Raw genomic sequence first — 25,740 nt, 5'->3', positions numbered from 1 at the left:
AGTGCAGTATCTTTCTTCATAATGGTTTTTTGACATGTACAGATTTCACAAGGGTTAAACGGAGAGTTTGAGTGTAACTGGTAAAATCAACAACCCTTTGTTAGTCAAATGTGGTTCTGTGCTGAGAAGTGACAGTATGAGACTCCAGGTTAGTTCTGATTTCCATAGTGCAGTGGTTCCCAGACTTGTTCCGCTGCTTGTGCAGGGAAAGTCCCTGGCGGGCTGGGCCAGTTTGTTTATCTGACACGTCCGCAGGTTTGGCCGATTGTGGCTCCCAGTGGCCATGGTTCTCTGCTCCAGGCCAGTATTCCAGGGAGCTGCTGGAAGTGGCGGCCAGTATGTCCCTTGGCCCCCGCCACTTCCAGCAGCTCCCATTGGCCTGGAGCAGCGAACCGCGGCCACTGGGAGCTGTGATTGGCCGAACCTGCGGACGCGTCAGGTAAACAAACCGTCCCGGCCCGCCAATTTGTTAATTACCTATACAAAAACTGTATTAAAACATTATTAAGGTTGCCAAGTCAAGCACTCCAAAGTTAGGAAATGTCATTATTAAGGTTGCCTGTGCATAATGCCCCCTTCTTTGTATGCATAATACTGTCTTTACAAGATGTGCTGTTTTTTCCACAGGACCCTTGCCTCATTCAATGCACAGAACTTAAGGAGCAGCTATTGAATATTTTATTTCCTCCTCATTGTTCAATTTGTGGCCCCATGTCTTATTTACTGCACACTATTCAAACCCTGCTCTGAAGAATTAATTTCCTCATGGGCTTTTCTGTGGTGCCAAACAATATAATATTTGAGTGCTTCGCAAATATTAATTTCTTTTCACCACACCCATCTCAGGTGAGGGGGCATTTCCCCCTTTTTAAAGATGGGGAGCTGAGGAACAGAAAGAGTAAGGTCAAAATATCCACTAATTTTGGATGCCTAATGGGAGATGCCTGGTTTTTCAGAGTACTTCGTATTAAATAGCACTTTATAGGTTCAAAGTACAGTTCCCTTTGTCTTCAGCTGCAGCTGTGAGCACTCAGCACTTCTGTAAATCAGAATCCAGGCTATCACGCTGGACACCCAGAAAATGAAGAATGCACAATTAGTGAATACCTGAGAAAAGTTTGTGAGTGACTCGAGTAGCATCACCTAGGAGCTCTGGCAGAGGCAGGGATAGACTCCAGCTCTCCAGGGCAGTATTCAGCTGCCTTAACCATGAAACCATCCTTTTGTCTTCCTGTAACCCCCTGCCATCTTCTGCCTTATCCACTACATACCTTCCAACCTGGTATCCTACAGACAAAAATCTCCTTCACTACACAACCCTGTTCCATCTCCAGAGCAGGTTCATCCTGTGTGAAGAAGAGGGTAAATAGTTTGGGATCATGTAATGGGAGTGTCTCATGATGCATATGCCCAAGGGGGCTTTATACTGGTATTTTCTAACTTTCGAGTGTTTGACTTTGCAACGTTAATGTTCTTTAAATGTTTGTGTGTATAATTTCATAGGCTTTTAAAAAAAGCAACCTAAAAAAACAATTTCCATCCTCTGGCATCATATTGACATTCATATGGTTCATCAGGAGGGTTGGAACCTTTAGATTCATCACACAGACCTCTGCCATTTAAGCTAACAAAGTAAAGGATAGCAGTAGTAGGTTGGCATCGTGCATTCAGACCAACATAAGAGCGGGGATGTAACACTTCTGCTAGTGGATTTCACAGATATTGGCTGATCGCAAAGGAATGATGAGACTCAGGAATCTTGGATTCCAATCCAGGCTCTGGAGGAAAGTGTCCCCCAGTGGACCCAGATGCTTCTGTCCATTTCTTCTCAAGCACAATGCCTTCTGTCCCACCTATACCCCAGTCCTGTGTTTTTTCTTCACCCCAGCTCCTCCTTCCTGTCACATTCTCCTCATCTATCCAGCCCATCTCCACTGCTTAGGCGTCTCATCACAGTCTCCTTGCCCAGTAAATTCTAGCCTCAAGCTTCTGGATTCTCAGTTTCCCCCCTGTACTCGTTTCATTGGCCAGCCAGTCCACCACCCCCTCACTGTGGTCTCCAGTCATACCTGCCCATGTTGCCTGCTCCCCTTGACTCCCAATCTCCTCCCCAGCTCTTTGTCCAATCTCGATGTGTCTCTCCCCTGCCCCATGTCTTGTTCCAGTCTCTACCCAGCAGGTCCCAGTTTTTCCACCTCCACCTCAACTCCTCATCAGATCTATCTCCCTCCTCATCACCTTCTTCCATCACCTCACTGGTTCTGTCTCATCCCCCTGACTGATCATCTGATTTCAGTCTCCTCCCCTCACCAGCTGGCTCCCAGTTTCCCCCACCATGTTTATTCATACATTAATTGGCTTTGAATGCCAGCTTGTCACAATCCCTCTCCTCCCAGTCCTAGACTTCTTGCCAAGTTTGTCACAGTCACTCCTGCTCCCAGTTACTTTGCCTACCAATCCCAGTCTCCCACCACAACTCCTGGTCTCAATTTACCTCTCCCCCACCAACCTCCAGTTCCCAACTCCCCTCCCCCCCCCCACCAAAAGCAGGTCCATCTCTTGACCCCTCTGCACATGAATCAGGAACCTTTCTCCCCGCATGCTGTCTGGGTCCCCCAGCGGGCCACTGAGAACACAGAGACAGTGTCCCTGGTTGTTGAGGTCTTGAGACCAACATGCCATAGCAGCCTAGAGCTGCATTTGTTGGCTACGTCCTGCTCAGCCCCAACCTGGAGCATGCCCAGGAGGGACAGAATCTTCAGGGAATTTTTGCTGCTAAAATGTGAGTCTCTAGTGAGCGTGTACAAATGCAATTTTTCAAAGACATACGTTAGCCAAATTTAGGGAGATTTTCATGGAGATGGCAAAAGGACACATCCTTGACACAAATGGCATCCCCTGCCAGATTTCTAGTCCTTGCTCCCAAGCCTGGGGGCATTAGAGCTTTTCAAAGAAAAGGTTGCCAGAATTTTTTAACATTGCAAGTCAATCAATTTTTCCCTCGTTCTTGGCAATGGCTTAGTTGTTTTGGCCAAAATTTTCCAATAGTCTGATGCAACACCTGGCACGGAAGATTTTAGCCTGAATGATTAAAGTTTGGCACAGTAATAGGCAACTGAAAACAGGGTTTGCGATGTATTGGGCAACTTAAATAATAGGCGGTTCTTCCAGCTCCGCTAATATTATGAGAGTAACTTTCCACACATGGAGCTGCAATTGTATCATTTAGCTTAAATTACTACGGACTGTAACATTAATGTGTGATGCCAGAGCATTTTAGTCTGTTTAGAATCGCCATGAGTAACTAAATTGATGTGTTGTCTTCATCTTTGTGTGGGTGTGTTTCCAGTGGGGTCCTGCAGGGATTGATTCTTGGCCCTTTGCTATTCAACATCTTGATCAATGATCTGGAAGAAAAAATCTTCACTGATAAAGTTTGCAGATGACACAAAAATTGGGGAAGTGGTGAATGGTGAAGAGGACGGGTCACAGATTCACAACAATCTGGATCACTGGGAAAACTGGGCACAAGCAAACTATTCTTTAATACAGCTAAATGTAAATGTATACATCTAGGAACAAAGAATGAAGATCATACTTACCGGATGGGGAACTCAGTGACTCTGAAAAAGATTTGAGGACGTGATGGATAATCAGCTGAAAATGAGCTTCCAGTGTGACACGGCAGCCAAAAGAGCTAGTGTAATCCTGGGGATGCATAAACAGGGGCCTCTCAAATAGGAGTAGAGAGGTTATTTTACCTCTGCATTTGGCATTGGTGGCTGGAATGCTGTGTCCAGTTTTGGTGCCCACAATTTAGGAAAGATATTCATAAACTGGAAAGGGTTCAGGGAAGAGCCATGAGAATTATTAGAAAACATGCCTTATACAGATTAGCTTAACAAAAAGGTTAAGGGGATGGCTTGATTACATCTGCCCGGGAAACAGGCTCTTCAGTCGTCGATCCCGTGCCGTGAGGACAGGATGTAAGTCGAAATAAGATATGTTGACTTCAGCTACAGTATTCCTGTAGCTGAAGTTGCGTATCTTACATTGACCCCCCCCAGTGTAGACCAGGCCATAGAAACTCCTCCACAGACTTAGAGGAGCTGTTCGCATTGTCACCTTTTCTCCCTACTGTAGATACACATGTCTGAAGTTGCTTGAAGCGATAATGCAGGAAATGTGCCTTCATTCTCTTCTCTGGAGCGGTTTTCACATGCAAGCTAATTTGGATGAATACAGTCACTCTGTAGCAACAACAATTTATTTCTAACCCCTCTGACCATAGGATCAGAAAACCACAACTGCTGTCTTCTTCAGGTCTGACCCAAAGCGCACAGAAGTCAAGGGAAAAGACTCCCTTTGATTTCAGTGGCTTTTGAAACAGGCCTCAAAACTTTCATCTGAAGAGTGAATTTCAGGGGAAGTCCCTGAGGTTGGTTCTGTAGTTTGTTTCTGGACACCCTCTACCTGAACATCTTCCAATTAAGTTTTAGCAAAGTTGTGTTACCATCAGGGTTGTACTGTTTTAAAATCATTTCAATAACCAGTAAACCCAACTTGACTCCCATATGTCACTTATTTTTTATCCGTTGATCAAGTCTATTGACTTCTACTTTTTGTGGGGCTAATCTTGTTCTCACCTTACATCCTGGGCTCAAAGTCAGCTCCCCAGATGAAAATATTAATACTTCATTGCTACCTCAGTCACTAATAAGTGTGAAGCAGCATTAAAAGCTTTGTAAGAAGGGAAAACACCTTCCTTCCCCCAACTGAAGTCATCTTCCCTGTGTTGTATTTCAAAAGAGGGAACAATGGGAAAATAAAGCCTTGTAGGTAATATGTAGTTATAGGTTTTAATAAGTAGGAAATCAACCACATTGTCTTGGGAGAAAGTACAGAACACTGGATGTTTCTGATGGGTACAGTTACACAGTATTTTTCTCTTTCTAGAGTTAATCACATGTAAAGTATAGGCATTATTAAGCTATTTTCACACACGGGATTGTATGGGAGGGATCTTGCATATGGTTTAGATTAGTCTGTCCATTTAAAAATGTACTGTTCCAAGCCCAGTCTAAAGCATTCCCCTGCCCCTCCCCCCATGACTTCATTATTCAAAATGACACTAGACACATTGATTTAGGTTTGAAGCCTTGTATGGACGTACAAATTCAGTTTGATCAAAAGCACACTTAAAAGTTAAAGCCATTTCCTAAAGTCCCCTGTTGTAAAAAAGCTCAGTTTCTTCTGTGGATGACAAAATCTCTTTTTCAAGGTCATCTCGTTTTATCTGAAATATAAACAAGAGGATTAGACTTACGTCACTAGGGTTACTTTGGGTCCTAACACATAGAAGTCAAAGCTATATCTACACCAAACTTTACATACACTTTATTACATGTTTTAAGTTAATTAAAAACAAGACTGAATGAGGTGTAGTTTTTGGCTGTTTTTTTTTTTTTAGTTATCTTCCCCACATTTAAAGAAATGCATTACCTAGACCAGGGGTGAGCAAACTATGGCCCATGGGCCGAATCCAGCCCCTCAGGGCTTTGGATCCGGCCCGCGAGATTGCCACTCCTGTGGCACCACGTGCCCCGCACCACTCCAGGAAGCAGCCGGCACCACGTCCCTGCAACCCGTAGGGGAGCGGCGGCAGAGAGCATCGTGGCTGCCCTTGCCTGTGGGTACCTCCCCCGAAGCTCCCATTGGCTGGAAACGGGGAACCGCAGCCAATGGGAGCTTCGGGGAGGTACCGACAGGCAAGGGCAGTGCGCAAAGCTCTCTGCTCCCCCACCCCACCAGGGGCCGCAGGGACGTGGCGCGGTGCCAGCCGCTTAATGGAGTAGTGCGGGGACAGGGCCCAGGACAGGCAGGCAGGTAGCCGCTCCAGGTAAGCAGCGCCGGGCCAGAGCCCGAACTCCTCCTGCACCCCAACTCCCTGCCCTGAGTCCCCTGCCTGCACCCCCATACCCCTCCTGCACCCCAACCCCCTTCCCTGAGTCCTCTCATATACCCAGCTCCCCTTCTCTGCCCCAACCCCTTGCCCTGAGCCCCTTCCTGCACACCGCACCCCCTCTCACACCCCACACTCCCTCCTGCACCCCAACCCCCTGCTCCAGCCCTACATTCATGGCCCTGCAAGCAATTTCCCCATCCAGATATGGCACTTGGGCCAAAAAGTTTGCCCACCCCTGATCTAGACCACAGTATAATCTCCAACTTTGAGTATCAGGCAGTTGCCATTTGATATACTTTGGGTGGCTCTTATACTATAAGTGAAAACTTCCTCTATGTAGTGAGCAAATCATAAAGAGGAAAAAGGAACAAGCCACTTGTACTTTCATCACATGACTTCAGAAATTCCATCAACTCTAGTCTATCTGTGTCACTGTAAAAGATGTAACAGGGTACACTAGACCTTTAACATTAGTAAGGGACTCTTCCTGGATCTGTATCATCCCATGTTAGGGTTTTCTGGAAGAGTTCCTCAAACAGGGTTGCTGAGGGAGAGAAAATGATCTTGGAAGGAATCCCAGACTCCTCTCGTTGTTTAGGGCTTAAGACCGGAGTTCCAAGGTACTCAACTGAAACTCCCTCTCAGGGACTGCTGGGCGTCTAGTTTCCAAGGTTGCTGGGACTAGTTAAGGGTCTGGGAAGGCATGCTGGGAGGAGAGTGAGGTACTGATTGAAACATCTCCCTTTGTTTGGAACAGAGGAAACTCAGGGAGTTCTAAGGAAGAGAATGTAACCCACCCTTTGAGTTGCTTGTTTGATATACTGGCTTTCAGTTTGAGGAAAAAAGGACTGTCATGATACGTAAAACCTCTCAAGAGGACCCTTGCCAACTCCAAGACTGGAAAAACCAAAACTCCCCTCCTAGGTTTTTTCCCCCCCAATCACAGAGAACTCCAGGAGTGCAGCTTCTTTGTTTGCTTTAGCTTACCATGGTGCACTGAGACGATTAATTTGAATGAGGTACATTTGGTAACTACTCTCAACACAAATTAATTGTACACTGAGTCTGTGCCCCACGGAATCTGACAAGCAGCAGCACAATTTAAAACCACGGATCCACTTTTAGTAATTTTAATCCTGCTGATTATTGCTATCTCATCTTAAAGTGTTGGCAGTAGACACATGGCAGATGTTCCACATAGCAATCAATCCTAAAAAGTTATCTAGAGAACAGGAAGAATACAGTTTGGATAAAATGACATACCTCTCCCAACTGCGGGAATACACTGAATGAAACCGGTAGCAATGCACCCAATGTTGAAACAGTCATAAGCAGTCTCAGTGGGGTCAACACATGTGGATTTCTGAGTAAAAAGTTTGTGCTGTCAACAGAGTTGGGAAGATAAGTTATTGTTCAAGGCAGACCTGACATGCTTAACTGTCAAACCAGAATCGCTAGTGAAACAAAGGACGTTAAATACTATTTTACAGGGGAAAATTAAAGCTATCGTGCTGTAGTAAGTGAAATAATTTTACATTCCTTGCTAGTGTTTTCTTTATAACTTAGGTTCTTGCTATTCCCTTGCTCCCTACCTGTGTGCGTGGTCTTCTTTACTTTTATTTTGAGCCCAGATCCTGCATTATTGTCCACATATAGATGACAATGCAGGATTGGGACATAAGCAACAACACTTAAAGAGAAAACAGAAGGTACCATTATGGGTTTGAAATGCCTCAGTCCTTTAATTCAAATTTTTTTCTTGGATCATTTTGTCTGTTGCTGTTCTGTTTAGCCAGTTCTTGGAAGCATGATACTTTCACATTGTGCACAGTTATTAAACAGCAGGATGTTTTTATTAATTATGTTACATTAGCGTGTATGAACCCCACCCAACGACCCTTCTGATATAGCTTCTCGGTTCACTTAAATTCTTTCCTTGGCATAGTCTATACTGCAAGTCTACACTGTAGCAATACAAATAAAACTTAAGCAGAAAAATAGAAGCAAGCAATGAAGTCAGAATAGTCAATAAGGATTCTAATGCCCTCTCCGCTGTGACTGAAAGCACATAGGTATTCACACCCTATTGTAATAATCTTTGTACAAAAATGTGTCTTGTGAGGTATCATTTGAAAACTAACAACTTACTGGTCATTAATATCATGGTGAAATGTAAGTAGCAACATTATATGTAAAATTATGAAATCCCCCTGTGTAATGTTTTTAGAACATTGTCAAAACCACACAGCCCCGCTCAGGAAGAAGTATCTTGGACAAAGAAATGTTTGTTATCTGTTTACCTCAATGTACAGATAAGTAGTAAACAGGGTCCTTGAGAGAGGAGATGGCAACAGACAAACCAAATTTGCATTTCAGCAACCACAGGTGAGAAGAAAGAGCACGGAGCCTCCTTCACCACCAGACTCCATGTTGGCTTCTTTACTTTTTGAATAAACTTTGCTTTGAGGGGCACCCCTCAGAGGAATCCACTTCAAAGGTTAACTGGACTATAAAAGAAAGAGGCAGAAAACCCCAAGGGATCTCTATTCTCTTCACCTAAGAAGACAAAGGAACCATCCCTTGGACTTTGGGGAGGGGGAGGGGGAAAAGAGATCCTGACCTGATAATTTGGTCGGCCGTATTGCTGGGAACACGTGGTAAGGATTTTACCTTGAGCCAAGTCTAGCTTGTCAAGTTTTAGCTACTAGAAAGCATTTTATCTTTATTTCTCTTGTAACCATTTCTGACTTTAATACCGGATACTTGAATTCACTTAAAATTCTATTTCCTTTTGTTAATAAACTGTTTTATTATTAATCTAAACCAATCCAGTGTTGTGTTTAAACTGATCTGTTTGGTGACTCCAGTTAAAGCAGCAAACTGTTGAATATTGATCCTTTACAGAGGCAACGGACCGTTAATATCTGAACTATACAGGAGAGGGCTGGACAGTACAGAACACGTTTGGGGGAAAATCTGGGACTGAGAGTTTGTTGGGGTCACGCTGCAAATAGTAACCAAGGCTGGTGGAAGCCAGACCGTGAATGGTGTGTTGCTGACAGGCTGCTGGGGTCAGAACTGTTAGACCAGCGCTACAGCTATAGACAGACTCCTGTGACCTGTAGCCTGGATGTGAGTGCCCCAGGTTGGGAATTGCAGCAGCAAAGCATTGTGAGGCGCCCCAGGTTGCAGGGCAGGCGGTGACACAACCTCTCACTGGTCTGGGCTGCACCCCAGAACTTGACAGCCACACCCCCCAGTAGCAGAACCTCTTACCGTTGCATGAAGTAGAGAAGAGAATCTGGAATAATTACTGCTGTCCCAAACAAGGCTGCTCTTGACAAAGCTGTGTCTCGTACTGCCTAAGAAAAATGTGATTCAAGTTAGAGCTACCTGACGCTCATGCAGCTTTGCTTTTAGTCTTGGTAACTTATTATCGGTATTACCATAGCTAGTCATGGAGCAGGACCCCATTCTCTTAGGTGCTATATACCACGCTAGGATTTTGTGCAACCGTTAAGTGAAGGTTCAAAATTTTTGGTAGGATTTCTTTCTAAAATGGAAACTAAACTCTTTCAAGTGGTAAGTATACCAGTTGTGGATTCTGTGTTCTCTCAAAAAGGGGAGGTGCCCACTGATGCATTATACAGCTCATCTGACATGGAAGTTATTTTAAACTAGTTCAGTCTTACAAAAGTAGCCTTTTAAAGGTACTGAGCTTCATCTGCTCTCATCGACTCAAAGTGACCCATTTCCCCCTGCATCCCCAACCCACATGCAACCTTCTCTCTTCTTTTGTGGTGGTTTGCACCACTAGGGTTAGCAGGAAGGAAGAAATGCCTGTGCTTGTGCCACTGAGGCTGGCCATTGCACCAGATACATTGGGATCAAGGGGGCCTCTATCCCCTGTAAACCTGCACAAAGCCATGGCCCAACCTGGTTTAAAGGAATTTGTCCAAGTCCATAGATCAAATTTGTGGATAAGCTTAGATTAAAACACAGAAGTTCCTGGTTCCAGTACAGTTAATTCACTCTATTCTCAATATTAAGTACAGCTTTTTGTTGGGAGGGAAAACAAACCAGCATGAACATATCTTGATTTGCCTACCTTATTCCCAGCTTTTTGTGACACTCCTATGACCTTGCCATTCTTGTCCATAACTTCGATTCCATTCTCATACTCAGTTCCTCGGACAAGCATCACAGTAAATGCACTCAGGGAGGCTGTAAAAGTAAAAAGGTTTTGGGTTTGTTTGTTTGTTTTTTAAAGTTGTTTTGCCCCAAATAGATTTTACCAATTCATTATTAGGACATTTATAATTAATGCACATTTTAAAATTCCAGTGATATTCTGGGATGAGCTCCGCAAGTCATACTTGATAGGAATTGAACCTAGGTATCCCAAGTCTCAGTCTGCTGCCCTCTGCACTAAGCTGCACACTGCTCAGTGATAAGATCCACAGAACTCAATTATGTACTTCGCTCCCCAGCCGCATACCTCAAATAATGTTCCTCGATGCTTTAATTCAGAGCAACCCCATTCACCTGGTACACAACAAGAATATTTCATTTCCCTTCCGGACTTAGCAGTCCATTGTCTTAAAATATCCAGTGTAGTGTCAATCACTGAAAAAAAAATTGTGATCTTAGGCTAATGACACAAGGGGATACAGACGCTGAGGAGTTGAGAGTCCAATAGGTTTCCTGCCTCAGCTGTCATAATAAAAGTCTTACCAAAAATAAGCTCTCAACTCTGAAGGTGACTGAAGAACTGTGAACAGCAGCATGGGCCAAACGTACCAGGGAAGTGCTAGGGAGTTAGCCCTTTTTGAAATGTTAGGTTTATCTTTTCATTAACTTTCTGAAGAGCTGTTCAATAAAGTTGTCAGCACAATTTGTTTCAAACACAAAGACCAATAGTAACCAATTCCTTCAACATTCCTATCATTAAGTAAGTTTTCAGATGAGGAGACACAGGTCTAAGTGACCAGTCCAAGGGAGGAGAGTCAGTGTCAGCACTTGACGTAGAACTCAGGAGATCCAGACTCTCAGTATTTTCATTTCTATTCCATCAAAAGTGGGCTTCTAAGCAGATCCGAAGAGCACGTTCGGGAAGCCATATGCCCTGTTACATTCCATGTAACAGACAGGATGACATTTATTGTACCTTATAAATTTCAGTTCAAAAAGGTTGCCACTTCCTTTTAATAGCGGTGGGAAATAACATGCCAGTAATGAACGCAACTTTCAGCCATTAAATTACAGGCCAAGTTCATCCCTGGTGAAATTTCACTGACCTCAATGGAGTTAAGCCAGTGACAAATTTAGCTTGACAGCCTTACAAAGTTGACAAGAACCTGCTGTAACGAGTCTCACTTTTTCCACAACAGTGGCTACAGAGATAATGTCTTCACTGACAAAGAGGTCGCACATTGGAGAAAAATGGTGACATATCCATGCACAGGAAATTATTTCCTCAAGAGATATGGTTGCATGTCCTGTATTTGGAAGTAAGGAGAATGCCCTAGGATTTTATGATCGTTCATAGCACTGACCTTTAAACAGAGAATGCAAAATAGCTAGATATAACTTTCATGCAGAAAATAAAGTACCCATGAAGGCAGCAGGTGAAGACTAAGGTTTATATCCTGGTTTGGTTCTATGTAAAGATATAGACGTTCTAAAGGCAGATTGACGGCAGCACATGAGCTTTAACAGATACAAGAACAAATCCACAGCTATTTGTTTTCAATTTACCTTTACTCACCAAGAAGTGGAATGGGTAAAATTTTTCTGAAGAACACTTGCAAGGGACCACTCAGTCTATTTTGTGACATGAAAAAGTGAGGAACTGCCTAAGAAATTTGGAAGAAACACATCTTCTGTTAATAATTAAACCAATAATGAAATTTGGGCCACAGACTGGAAAAAGAAAACAACCTGTAACTTTGTTAAACCAGATTTCTTTTTTTAACAGCCTAGTTTTATCAAAAGCATTTGAAATACAATTTAAAGGAGAAGAAATTTTCTCTAATAACTGGGTTTTTTTGTGATTACTCATTTTACAGAAAAAAGAAAAATAGTATTTAATAATTACATTCTGGACAGTAGTCTGTACTACCTAGTATCAGCACATCTGCTATAAAAATGTCAACTGTGAAATTAACAGATACTAAAAGAGCTTATGAGTGGGAATAAAAATACATGATCAATCTGTCTAGATATTTATGAAGCACCCAAACACTATGAGTATCTAGGTGTAGAAAATGAACTAAAAACCATTTAAGTTTTCTTAGCAATACATATCACCATGCAAACATGAAGTTTTGCCAATTATAGTGTAATTCAACAAATCTTAGATATACTTGTTGTGTTCTTGAATTTAGTGGTGATTGAACAGCCCTGGAGTCTGAAATCCTCATAAATCTAAAACCTTGAATCTGATGATAGACTGAGGCCAAAACTCCCAAACTGAACATTCCCAGAGTTCATAGCTTCAAATCCAAAACTTTACCATGGCTTGGGGCATTTAAATTTAGTCAGCTATAAAGGAAGGTGTGAGCTAAAAACTTGGATCTAGAACCTAACTAGCAATAATTCACCATGACCTGCTAAATTAGTTTGTGTTTTGTGGTTTCTTCTCTATTTTCTAGACTAACCGAGACAGAGAATGATAAAAACAGAATATTGGCAGGAAAAAAGCTACTAAATTCTAACCTCAGAGGAAGATGAGTAAATAGTACATTTCTGATCAAGAGCAACAGAGGTTGCAATCTTCTATACCCAACAGGACTGAGGAGACTAGCAAGGGTGACTTTGGGCTCTGGAAGAACTGACTTGGAGGGTACTATGCCTTGTGACAATCCCATTATCAGTCTCCCACACCAGAGCATCAGAAAGTAATTATTGAGATAATGCAAATACGTACTCCCATAAATGCTGCATAAGAGACGGCACCTGTACACACAAGGAGTTGCTTTTGTGGTATCTTTTGTGGCAATGCAGTTTCCTAAAAGTCAGAACACACACACTACGTAAGTTCAATTTCATTGGCTCATGTTCAAAGTGGTATCATGCAACTAAAAAATAATAATCATTTTAAAAAACCCACATACTTCAGCTTTAGCTGTAGCGTTTCCATTTGCTATGGTGAATCCAGCAGTGTAAGCATGAAACAGGAACTGCAGAAAAGGAGAACGTAAACAACAGTGTATTTTTGGATCTTGGGTAACAGGCTTATAACTGTAGAATGAAAATGGTTGTTACCTGGCAAATAAATGCTTTCTTTGCTCCTCTGTGCGGTAGTAAACTAGCAAAAAACTAAAAGGAAAACACCAAGGGAAAGTTAGTCTCAATGAATCTAGGGACCTATGAACAGCAGTGGCTGATTTAAGTATGAAGGAGACTGATTTATTATTAATTATTATTTACAATAGCACCAAAGGCCTCAGAAAAGACAGGGGCTTATTAGGGGAGCTGCTGTGCAAAGACACCAGTAGTTTCTTGCTGTGGACCCCTCATTTGCCCTTAGTGGCCCAACAAGCCATATATCCCTTCCATATCTCGATGCATATTTACTTTCCCATTTAATAGAAAAGAGAAATACAGTCATTCAAACAGTGGGTATGAGACTAGCTGAGTGATACACTCTCACACCAGGAATAGCAGACACCTTCACAACTGTGGGATACAAAGAGAAACAAATGAAGTCAGATCATAGAAATATTAGAAACAAGGAAGAACTAGAGTCAGGTACTCAGTGTTCGTTGGAGGGTACAGATGCTAAGACTAGTCTGATCCCAGGCCTGATCCTTAAGGATTTACTTTCCAGCTGCTACACGTTGAGATTTATGGACCAAATTCAGCTGTAGCATAAGTGGCGCAACTGTCACCACAGGGGTCAGTGTGCATTACTTGTCCCTGATCCACAGGCTACGGGTCTGTGACTGTCACAGCTCTCAGCTACAGAGCTCGACTCTTTGGCTCAAGCTGTCAGGAGTCATGTTTTTAGTTCTGGAGATCCGTAGTTCAATCCATGATGTTGACCAAGATGTAGCAGTTATCAAATGAGTGGAGTCCAAATCCATGGAGAGAGATATGCAATACACACTTGATTTAATACACAACTCTTGTCAACGAGGAGCGGTACTTGCTTATGCCCAGCCCTATCTACTAAAGCTCCCCAAATTGTGACATATATACCAAGTACGTACACTTTGGGGCATTATTACAAGAATTATTTTCCACCCATGTGTATTTTCACTGGCACCCTGCAATTTAGTTACAAGTAGATAATATTCTGGTTCCAAGCAGCAGAGTATGAGGCTTTCTGTCTCTCTCTCTAAATCCAATTCTGGGTAAATATAGGAAAGTCAGGCCTTGTTCTAACTGGCTCATGAATTTCGACAGAGGACATTTGAATGATTGACTTTCACGTGTGAACAACATTCTTGATTGTTTGGAAAGCAAAGCGACCAGTGGTTTGGTGTGTCTCGATTATTGGGTATCCAACTCGACATCTGGCACCCAAAAACTGAGATGCCTAAAGTGACTCATCACTTCTGACAATGTAGATAATTATAAATACACACATAGACCCATTGCAATCTTCCATCATTACTCACCAGTGGGGTGACTATGGGCAGGAAAGCTAAAAGAAGAAACAACATATTTTAGTAAATCAACTTGTGGTCTAGGTAGTTGGCTTGGGGATCAGGGGAGAGGAAACACGTATGACTAGTCCAAAAGAAAGCACTGGGGCTTGACCTTTGTCTCTCATTCCCCAACCAGGAGGAAGAAGCATCGCCAAAATACTGCTCTCATAAAATGCAACAGTCCACATCAACAGTGCTAATGGGAAGCTACGTAACAGAGTTCCATAGGGAATTCATTTCACCCCTCCCAAAAGCCAGCTGTGGTGACAAGGTTTGCACAAGAAAAGTGAGAGGTTACATTAGGTAATAAATAAATAGCCTTCGTGAAAGTATATCTGTGTCTCACCCAGACTCTGTGCAATCCTGGCTTAATACTTCCTGACCCCAACCAGATTCTACCCACAAGACGGACTCCAACCAGTCTGGAGCAAAGTAGGTTGTGTCAGACCACAGCTGTGCGAATTAAGGGAAAACCCAGTGCACTATAATATACATTAAAAGATTCAGGTACTGTTCATATGGTGCCAAACATGAGTGACTGGTCTGTATATTTCCCACTAGAGTGTCGGAGTGCAGTCACTGCTCAGAGCAGATGAACTATGTGAAAGGTGTATACAAATGAATTTTCTTTAAAGGATTACGGGAATAGTCTTCAACTGAGGTAAATATAACCAACATGAATAACAGTGGCCTCATTTTTCTGCAACTAGAAGGGCCCCCAAGAGTTTCAGTCATTGGAAACCTGTCAAAAAAGTGCAGCAAACTTCTATTACAGCAACTGACCTGGTGGTCTAAACACAAGGGGAATTATCTCGCCAGTACCAGGGTTCACAGAGGACTTAAAGAAAAAGAAAAGAAAGTTAGCACGTCTCTCTCTCCACCTAAATGAAAAATATGAGAAGCAAATTCCAACATCTTTTATAAACTCACCAGACTTAGCTTCCAGGCTTCGTTTACCTAGTGTGATTTGAAAGTAAGATTAGCAGTGGCACTTCAGAAGAGGTTTAATGGCTAAAATCTTATTTTAATTATGTTTATTCTATATAATCTTTCTGTAACGATAACTGACATTTATACGTAGCATGTCACACACACACATCTGTTTGATTATATTCTCCCTAAAATTCCCCCCTAGTTTCTACTGAATACAATATTTTATTTGTTTTCTGTCCTGACATGTTGTGTATTGTTGTCTAACAGCATTAGAACATACAAAACCATCAGGTCAGAAAGCGAGTAAAAATACAGCTGAAATAGCAACAGAATTTTAGGATAGAATGCAACCAGCTCTTAATTTGGCATAAAGTCTAAACACATCAGCTCTTCCAAAAAAGGGCCAGGAAAATCTTAATAATTACAAGTGGTCATGACTTAATTTTACATCTCATCCCAAAGACAGCACCTCTAGCAACACAGCGCTATCTAACACCAGGCTGGGACATGTGATTCAGCGATGAACCAAAGAATCCCACCTAATGAATCACCAGTTCAGTACTACACCTCCACCTAGATATAACGCTGTCCTCGGGAGCCAAAAAATCTTACCACGTTATACGTGAAACCGCGTTATATCAAACTTGCTTTGATCCACCAGAGTGCGCAGCCCCGCCCTCCTGGAGCGGTGCTTTACCGTGTTACATCTGAATTTGTGTTATATCGGGTCGCGTTATATTGAGGTAGAGGTGTACTTCCTGCAGAAAGATTCTCTGTGGAGGTTTTCCATCCAAGTATTGACCAAGCCTGCCACTGTTTAGTTTATGAGAACTGATGGACAGACCAAGCTGGAATAGTGGCAGTTCATCTGCAGCCCGTGTGACGATGAAGCATTGACGATTTAAAATAAATGTAATAAAGATTTTGCATAGTTCACATCAGACAGGAATGTACAGACTCTATGTCTGAGCTGTGGGAGAGAGCAGAAGTGTTAAGTTATCAAGAGGACTGGTTCCTATGATTCTCTGGCAGTTTTTAAGAGAACTGATGTAATAAGATGCACAAATGAATGATACTTTCTTGGATGATGGAACTGGAGTCCAAAATTAAGGTCAGCAGCCACCCTAGGGATTCTTCTAGCAACTTATAAGAGACTGAAAATCTTGGTGGTAACACAGATTTTTTGAAGCTTTTTTTGTGTGTGCGCCCTGTATGTACTTCAGACTCTCTGTGCACCTGCCTTTTCTAATACAGTCATGACAGCTGTTTCATTCATGAAGTATGTAGCCTCTATTTTCCATAAGCAATACTATAAAGTACTCAAATAGACACACACACAGGTATAACTCTTCATTAGGGTCCAGCAAACAGTCTGTCCAAATTAATTACAGTAGAACCTCAGAGTTATGAACACCTTGGGAATGGAGGTTGTTCATAACGCTGAAGTGTTCATGACTCTAACAAAACGTTATGGTTTTACTTTCAAAAGTTTACAACTGAATCTTGACTTAATACAGCTTTGAAACTTCACTATGCAGAAGAAAAATGCTGCTTTTAACCATCTTAATTTAAATGAAACAAGCACAAAAACACTTTATTTACCTTGTCAAATCTTTTTTTTTTTAAACTTTCCTTGTTTTAGTAGTTTACATTTAACACAGTACTGTATTTGCTTTTTTTGAGGGGGGTGGGGGAGTGTAGCTGTTTCTAGCGCTTCACACCAACTCAGGCATTTTAGGCTTCAGAGTGACACACAAAGTGACATTCCTAAAATCTTCTAATATATAAACTGCTCCTAAGAAGTCATTTTAGAAGTCCAGCAAGAAGGACCCTCATTCATCACTCAGGCAAAACCCCCAGGCTCCAAGAGCTAAATAAGGCTGCTAAAAGAAAAGTCAAATACTTCAAATGGGATATGTACAAACATATACATAACAACAGTTTATTAGAGGATATGTGTTAGATACCTTTTTGTCCCGTAAAGGCTCTTGAAGAGTCTGAGCACTAGCTTGTAAGAGTAATCTGGATTTTTCTATTTCTTCCTAAAAAAACAAAACCAGAAATAAAGACCAGTCATTCTTTTCCAATACATTCCTCCCATCCCCACTCCTCCATCCAAAACTTCTGTTGTAACAGCCCTTCTGTGCTGGCCTGCTTGCAGATACAAAATTAGACAGACCATCACGCTCATTTACACATACACGCTGATCTGAACTACACCAGTTCAATGGCCTCAAGGTTACGTGCACACACATATTTATGTCAACCCCTCCATCTATAGCGTTATCAGGTCCAGTGTGTTATTTTAGGTGGCAAACCTGCAAACACTTACGTGTGTGCCTAAGTTTAAGCTTGTGAACAGTCCCACTGAAATCAATGGAACTACTTGGTTAAAAAATGCAGGTGCATTTTTGCTGGCTTGAGTAACTTGCACACCAGATACATTGTTTTGTTTTCCCTCACAAGCAGCTGAATGTCTCATTTTAAATGAAAACATAACATAGATCAGTTAGCCAAGGAAATACAAGTCATTATATCATCAGATCCTCCAGCATCTTAACTTTAATAAGTTTAAAATAAAGTATTGGACCTTACAGCTTTCCCTTCAGTTGAACTTTTAACTTAACATTAGAACAACATAAGAACGACCGTACTAGGTCAGACCAATGGTCCATCTAGCGCAGTATCCTGTCTTCCAACAGTGGCCAATGTCAAGTGCTTCAAAGGGAATGAACAGAACAGGCAATCATCGCGCGATCCATCCCCTGTCGTCCACTCCCAGCTTCTGGCAAACACAGGCTAGGGACACTCAGAGCATGGGGTTGCATTCCTGGCTAATAATCATTAATGGATCTATTCTCCGTGAACTTAGTTAGCTCTTTTTTTAACCCTGTTATAGTTTTGGCCGTCACAACGTCCCCTGGCAATGAATTCCACACACTGACTGTGCGTTGTGTGAAGAAGTACTTCCTTTTGTTTGTTTTAGACCTGTTGCCTATTAATTTCATTTGGTGACCCCTAGTTCTTTTGTTATGTGAAGGAGTAAATAACAATTGCTTATTCACTTTCTACACACCAGTCAAGAATTTAATAGACGTCTATCATATCCCCTCTTAATCATCTATTTTCTAAGCTGAAAAGTCCCAGTCTTTTTAATCTGTCCTCATATGGAAGCTATTCCAGTCCCCTAATCAATTTGGCTGTCCTTCGCTGTACCTTTTCCAATTCTATTCTATCTTTTTTGAGATGGGGCAACCTGATTTGCATGCAGTATTCAAGATGTGAGTGTACCATGGCTTTATATAGGGGCGTTATGATAATTTCTGTCTTATTATCTATTGCTCTCCTAATGATTCCTAGCATTCTGTTAGCTTTTTTGACTGCCGCTGCACATTGAGCCAATGTTTTCAGAGAACTATCCACAATGACTCCAAGATCTCTTTCTTGAATGGTAACAGCTAATTTAGATCCCATCATTTTGTATGTATAGTTGTGATTATGTTTTCTAATGTGCATTACTTTGCATTTACCAAAATTTAATTTCATCTGCCATTTTGGTGCCCAGTTTTGTGAGATCCTTTTGTAAGGAGAAAGCAGACTGCAAAGAGTTAACTAGCTTGAGTACTTTTGTATCGTCTGCAAATTTTGCCACCTCACTGTTTACCCCTTTTTCCAGATCGTTGACGAATATGTTGAATAGGATTGGGCCCAGTACAGACCCATGTGGGACACCACTATTTACCTCTCTCCATTCTGAAAACTAAACATTTATTCCTACCCTCTGTTTCCTATCTTTTAACCAGTTACCAATGCATGAGAGGACCTTCCCTCTTATCCCATGACTGCTTACTTTGCTAAAGAGCCGTTAGTGAGGGACCTTGTCAAAGGCTTTCTGAAAGTCCAAGTACACTATCAAATGAATCACCCTTGTCCACGTTTGTTGATCTCTTCAAAGAATTCTAATAGATTGGTGAGGCATGATTTCCCTTTAGAAAAGCCGTGTTGACTCTTCCCCAACAAATCGTGTTCATCTATGTATCTGATAATTCTGTTCTTTACTATAGTTTCAAGCAATTTGCCTGGTCCTGAAGTTAGGCTTATTGGCCTGTGTTTGCCAGGATCACCTCTGGAGGCTTTTTAAGAAATTGGCATCACATTAGCTATCCTCCAGTCATCTGGTACAGAAGCTGATTTAAATTATAGGTTACATACGCAGTTAATAGTTCTGCAATTTAACATTTGGAGTTCTTTCAGAATTCTTGAGGGAATACCATTTGGTCCTGAGGATTATTATTGTTTATTATTTTTTTCCAAAACCTCCTCTAATGAATACCTGAATCTGGGACACTTCCTGAGATTTGTCACCTAAAAATAATGGCTCAGGTTTGGGAACTTTCCTTACACTCTCTGCAGTGAAGACCGATGCAAAGAATTCACTTAGTTCCTCTACATTGGCTTTATCTTCCTCCAATGCTCCTTTAGCACCTTGACCATCCACTGGCCCCACTGATTGGGCCCTAAAAACCAGCTGGGTAAGAATTCCCCCATTGCAGACATTGTGTAGGACAGCTATAGGGGGGTGGTGGTCTCTGAAGACCTCTTCACAAGCCTGTCAGGGGCAGGGCTGCAGCAGGCAGCACTTCAGAGATTCTAGGCAGTGGAACAGCTCAAAGAGCAGGCGGGGGAGATTGCCCTAACTCAGACAGGCCCATAGTGAAAACGAATTGCAGAGATGCACAGAAGTTTAAAGTGCACCTTCTTGTACTGTTCCTGGCATGGGGCAGGGCTAGTATTCCTTCATTTTTGTGGCCCCTATATTCAAGCCTCATAAATTTCACAGAAACATGAACTGCCATATTATACTGCCAAAGTTAAGTAGATTCTAACAGATAATACTAAAGGCAGAATTTGTAGGAAGGTGCAACACAGTATATTTTTAATTGGAATTTTTCAGATTATATGGCTGCCATGCAAGACCCTGAACGTCAGTGCAGCTGCAACACTGAGGAGGGGATAGAAGTATGCTGGACAGCAAAGTTTCCTACAATAACTGTTATGGGATATTGAAGATCTAACGTGGACACCCTAATTGTAAGGGCTTATCGCAGTAAACCTTATGAAATGCATTTTATCTATGTTAGAGTAAGGAAGAGATGAGTCAACACTGTTGGGATTTGCTCCTGCAGATCCTTTGAGTCTAGTGCAGAACAGCCTGTGCTTACACTTCTCACTTCACATCACCCACACATTCAAGTCATGTGCTGTAGTTTTGTAAAAAGAGGTAAAGTACTTACATTAGATTTCAGTAAGACTGTAGGGTCTAAAATATCTGTCCAGTGAAGAAATCTTTGGAAAAAAGACTAATAAAAATATACATTAAGAAAACTGTACAAATATTTTGCAGTTCAGCTTAATTAACTCTTTTCTGTAGCTGGCAGAAAGAAACCAAGAATCTCTGTCTACTTCTTTGTTTCGTCAACTCTTGTTTAATTTCCACTAGCAATAGCAATCCCCTATTTTTTGTTATAATCTGATAGCCAGAATGACATTCACAAGCTAAGCGCCACCTTTCATCTTAGCCATAGGGAGCAAAACTTATCTGTGAGCAAACTGGGGTTGCCTTTGAGCTCGTAAAACTTGCAACAAAGCAAGTCTGCTTGCTAAGGCCCTGGGGGGGAATGCACCATAACTTGGCAATGGTTATGTTCCTTCCCACCTCATTTGGGAAGCAGTAGGCATGGCATCTCTAGCAGTTCCACGTGGAGTGACATCACGGGTTAGCACTGCTGTATAAACCAAAAAGGAGACAAACGCCACCAACGAACCTCATAATCTAAAGCGAGGGTGACCAGACAGCAACTGTGAGAAACCGGGACACTTTTTAACGGGGTACAACAGTTACATACATAAGACAAAGCCCCTAATAGGTATGGGGAGGGCTGGTCACCCTAAAGCACAGCTGTACAACCGGCTGGTTGCACAGGCAGATCGGGGCGCGCAGGGAAGGATGTGCCCCCAGCCTGCCCCCACATCTCAGGGCGGCCCCTTCCCCTGTCCGAGGGCGAGGGGGCAAGTCTGGGGCGGCCTGCGGCCTTCAGCGGCGGAGGGAGCAGACCAGGGTCATCGCAGGGGGAAGTCTCCTTCCCGCAGGGCCCACGGCTGACCCCTCACTCCCACCCCACGCCCAGCCACGGGCTCTGGCATGACCCGATACGCGCAATCGCCTGCTCCCGGAGCCGCCCCATTCGCTGCGCTGCCCCCTGCGGCCCCGCTCCCCGGGCGCGGCTCCCCCGCTCCATACTTTGCCCTCCGCGCTCCAGAACTGCAAGTTCACATCCATGAGGCTGAGCAGCAGCAGCCGCCGCGCCGGAAAAGGTCCTGCCGGGGGGAGGCTCCGGCTGCTGCACACTCCCGGCAGCCGCTTTCCTTTCCCCGTTCGTGGCGAGCGCAGGCCGCTGAGAGAGTCCCGCTGGGTGGTGGTCGCCGCCGCTCGGGCTCCTGCGCTGCCTTTCACCGCAGAACCCTTGCCAGAAATGGCCAGCGCCGCTGAAACGAGGGAAAGCCGCTGCTTCAGGAGCTGCGCGGCCAGCGATGGCCCCTTCCTCCCACCCCAGCCCTAGGTTAAGTCTCTGTGCCCAGGGATACCCCCCACCCCAAGGTACACAGACAGCGTGGGATTTTCAAAAGGACCATGCGGAGGTGGGCACCTCATTCATTCTGAATTATAAAGGAATTTGGATGCTTAGGTCTCCTAAACCCATTTGGGGAAGAAGAAAAAAAACCTGGCTCTTGCACCATTTAATTTAAAAAAAAATCATTGCCCCTTTTACAAAAAATAATAGAACACTCCCAAAACATAACCAACTGCCCTCCCCAATGCTTACGAGATGGCCCTTGCACTGACCCCCTGGGTACAACGATTCCTGATTAGGGAACCTAGTGATAACTGGCTCTATTTTATTCATTGTTTATACACAAATGCCTTCTATTTATTTTTAAATAGACAAAGTTGAAAAACTTACAGCAAAATACCAGATTCAAGTCTGCTTGTTTTTTTATACTGAACTTATTTGCGTTGTTCATGTCTGCTGCCTTTTAGTTAAATTAGTCCATTAAGGTTTAAATTTTGGATTAAACTAATACACTATAAGCATCCTTTTGTGCTGTGAACTTCCCTGTTATGTGAGGGGCTGCCAGTACTCTTCATGCCAGCAATTTTAATCCTTTAGCTTCTGCTATGGATTAAAGGTTCACCACCTTGGCCCAGGAATTGCTGAAATTACTTTTCAGTTTCTTCACTAATTTTGTGGTCTAATATTAATTGATTTTAGGGAGACAGCAGAATGTGGTGGGGAGAATAATGGACTAATTTAAAGAAAATCCCTTCCATGGAGGACATTTTTTGTTGTTGTTATAAACGAAAGTTACTGCTCCTGTCATGGTATCTGTTCACACAGCTCTTAAGACCACTAGAAACAAGTGTCCACTATCCTACAGCAGACAGAATTTCTGGAAGAAAAAAAAATTAAGGGCTTGTCTACACTACCTGCCGGATCAGCGGGCAGCAATTGATCCAGCTGGGGGGTTGATTTATCACATCTAGTATAGCCGCGATAAATCGACAGCCGAGCGCTCTCCCGTCGACTCCGGTACTCCACCAGAACGAGACGCACAAGAGGAGTCGACAGGAGAGCATCAGCTGTTGACTTACCGCAGCGAAGACACCGCAGTAAGATCTAAGTACGTCGACTTCAGCTATGTTATTCACGTAGCTGAAGTTGCATATCTTAGATTGACCACACGCTGTAGTGTAGACAAGCCCGAAGCAATGATAGCCAAATTGGTGGTCATAAAAAAGCAGGGGAGAGAACACATACAGTATATGTAAAATGTACAGTATAATCAAGAACTAAGGATTATTTAGTATTTGCATTACAATAGTGCCCAAAAGACCCAACATTATCAGGGCCCATTGCAGGTTTTGTAGAAACACATAGTAAGAAAGTCTTTGCCACAAAGGGTTTACAGTTGAACTAGATAAGACATAATTACTTCCAATTTACCTAGCAGTGAGACCCAGCTGTGACTCACCATATGTCTGTTCAGTTCTAGCAACTGAAAATGCACCCGAAGTAGAGATTTTTCCTATCTTGAAATGTTTGATATTTAAACAAAGAGCACTGATTTGAATTCAATGGGATTGCACACAATGCATAGAGGAAGCATGTGCAAGTCTTTGGAGGATCTTAAATGTTGACAAATATCTGGTTAATGCTACATTTATGAAAAACTAAACTAATATGAAGTTTGACAGGATCAAAAAGATTCTTGGTAGGTATATAGAGCAAAGAGCTCAGTCACTGAGGCCTGGTCTACACTACGCGTTTAAACCGAATTTAGCAGCATTAAACCGATTTAACCCTGCACCCGTCCACACAATGAGGCCCTTTATATCGATATAAAGGGCTCTTTAAACCGATTTCTGTACTCCTCGATGAGAGGAGTAGTGCTGAAATCGGTATTGCCATGTCGGATTAGGGTTAGTGTGGCCGCAAATCGACGGTATTGGCCTCCGGGCGGTATCCCACAGTGCACCATTGTGACCGCTCTGGAAAGCAATCTGAACTCGGATGCACTGGCCAGGTAGCCAGGAAAAGCCCCGCAAACTTTTGAATTTCATTTCCTGTTTGCCCAGCGTGGAGCTCTGATCTGCACGGGTGGCGATGCAGTCCCAAATCCAAAAAGAGCTCCAGCATGGAGCGTACGAGAGATACTGGATCTGATCGCTGTATGGGGAGACAAATCTGTTCTATCAGAGCTCCGTTACAGAAGACAAAATGACAAAGCATTTGAAAAAATCTCCAGGCTATGATAGACAGAGGCCACAGCAGGGACTCAGCACAGTGCTGCGTGAGAAGCGTAATGGAAAGCCAAAGAATCAAATGGACACTCATGGAGGGAGGGAGGGGGTACTGAGGACTCCAGCTATCCCACAGTCCCCGCAGTCTCCAAAAAGCATTTGCATTCTTGGCTGAGCTCCAAATGCCTGAAGGGTCAAAAACATTTTCCCGGGTGTTTCAAGGTGTATGTTGTCAATTTACACCCTTCCCCCCCCGAAAGAAAAGGGAAAAAAAGTTTCTCGCCTTTTTTCAATGTCACCCTATGTCTACTGCATGCTGCTGGTAGACGGGGTGCTGCAGTGCTGAACACCAGCATCCCCTTCCCGGTGGCAGATGATACAATATGACTGCTATCCATTGTCATCATCAGCCCATGAGTGCTCCTGGCTGGCCTCGGTGAGGTTGGCCGGGGGCGCCTGGGTAAAAATGGGAATGACTCCCGGTCATTCCCGGCAGACGGTACAGAAGGCTTGGTAACCATCCTCATCATAGCAACTGGGGGCTGAGCTCCATCACCCCCCCCCCCTTTCATGTCTAAAGAAAAGATTCTGTACTGCCTGGACTATCATAGCAGCGAGAGGCTGCACTCCTCTCCCCCCCACCCTTTAATGTCCTGCCTGGACTATCATAGCAGCTGGAGGCTGCCTCCCCCTCATTTTAGCTCACTAAAAGTCAGTGTTTCTTATTCCTGCATTCTTTATTACTTCATCACACAAATGGGGGGACATTGCCATGGTAGACCGGGAAGGTTGGGAGAGGAGGGAAGCAACGGGTGGGGTTGTTGCAGGGGCACCCCCTAGAATGGCATGAAGCTCATCATTTCTGCGGGATCTCTGGGGCTCTGACACGGAGCGGCTGTGCTCTCTGGTTCTCTAGTACACTTGCCCCATATTCTAGGCAGGACTGACTAGACAAAACAAAGAAGGGAATGACCCGGGGAGTCATTCCCATTTTTGTCCATGTGCCCCCGGCCGACCTCAGCGAGGCCAGCCAGGAGCACCCATGACAGCAGCAGACGGTACAAAATGACTGATAACCATCATCTCATTGCCAATTTACAATGGCAGACGGTGCAATAGGGATGGTAATCATCTCTGCTACCTTGCAAAGGTAAATGAATGCTGCTGTGTAGCACTGCAGTACTGCCTCTGTCAGCAGCATCCAGTACACATAGGGTGACAGTGACAAAAGGCAAAACAGGCTCTATGGTTGCCATGCTATGGCGGCTGCCAGGGCAATCCAGGTGAAAGAGGGCACGAAATGATTGTCTGCCGTTGCTTTCATGGAG

The 25,740-nt window shown here is 43.3% G+C and overlaps 1 protein-coding gene across 1 annotated transcript; it reads right to left on the bottom strand.

Annotated features, from left to right (window-relative positions):
* Positions 1-4,840: 4,840 nt before the first annotated feature.
* SFXN4 (sideroflexin 4) lies at positions 4,841-22,073 on the bottom strand. The gene is made up of 14 exons (XM_045025191.1): positions 21,854-22,073; positions 20,847-20,912; positions 17,520-17,594; positions 15,550-15,576; positions 15,403-15,457; positions 14,590-14,615; positions 13,232-13,285; positions 13,081-13,146; positions 12,894-12,974; positions 11,733-11,820; positions 10,074-10,189; positions 9,242-9,327; positions 7,229-7,346; positions 4,841-5,296 (listed from the first exon to the last, which is right to left on the bottom strand). The coding sequence occupies exons 1-14, from the start codon at positions 21,890-21,892 to the stop codon at positions 5,219-5,221; spliced, it is 975 nt and encodes a 324-aa protein (XP_044881126.1). The 5' UTR covers positions 21,893-22,073; the 3' UTR covers positions 4,841-5,218.
* Between the last annotated feature and the right edge of the window lie 3,667 nt (positions 22,074-25,740).

This window comes from Mauremys mutica, chromosome 7 (assembly GCF_020497125.1).
Source record: "Mauremys mutica isolate MM-2020 ecotype Southern chromosome 7, ASM2049712v1, whole genome shotgun sequence".
In the NCBI taxonomy this organism is placed as follows: Eukaryota; Metazoa; Chordata; order Testudines; family Geoemydidae; genus Mauremys; species Mauremys mutica.
The sequence above is the reverse complement of the archived record's forward strand: the minus strand, read 5'-3'. Positions and strand labels throughout refer to the sequence as shown.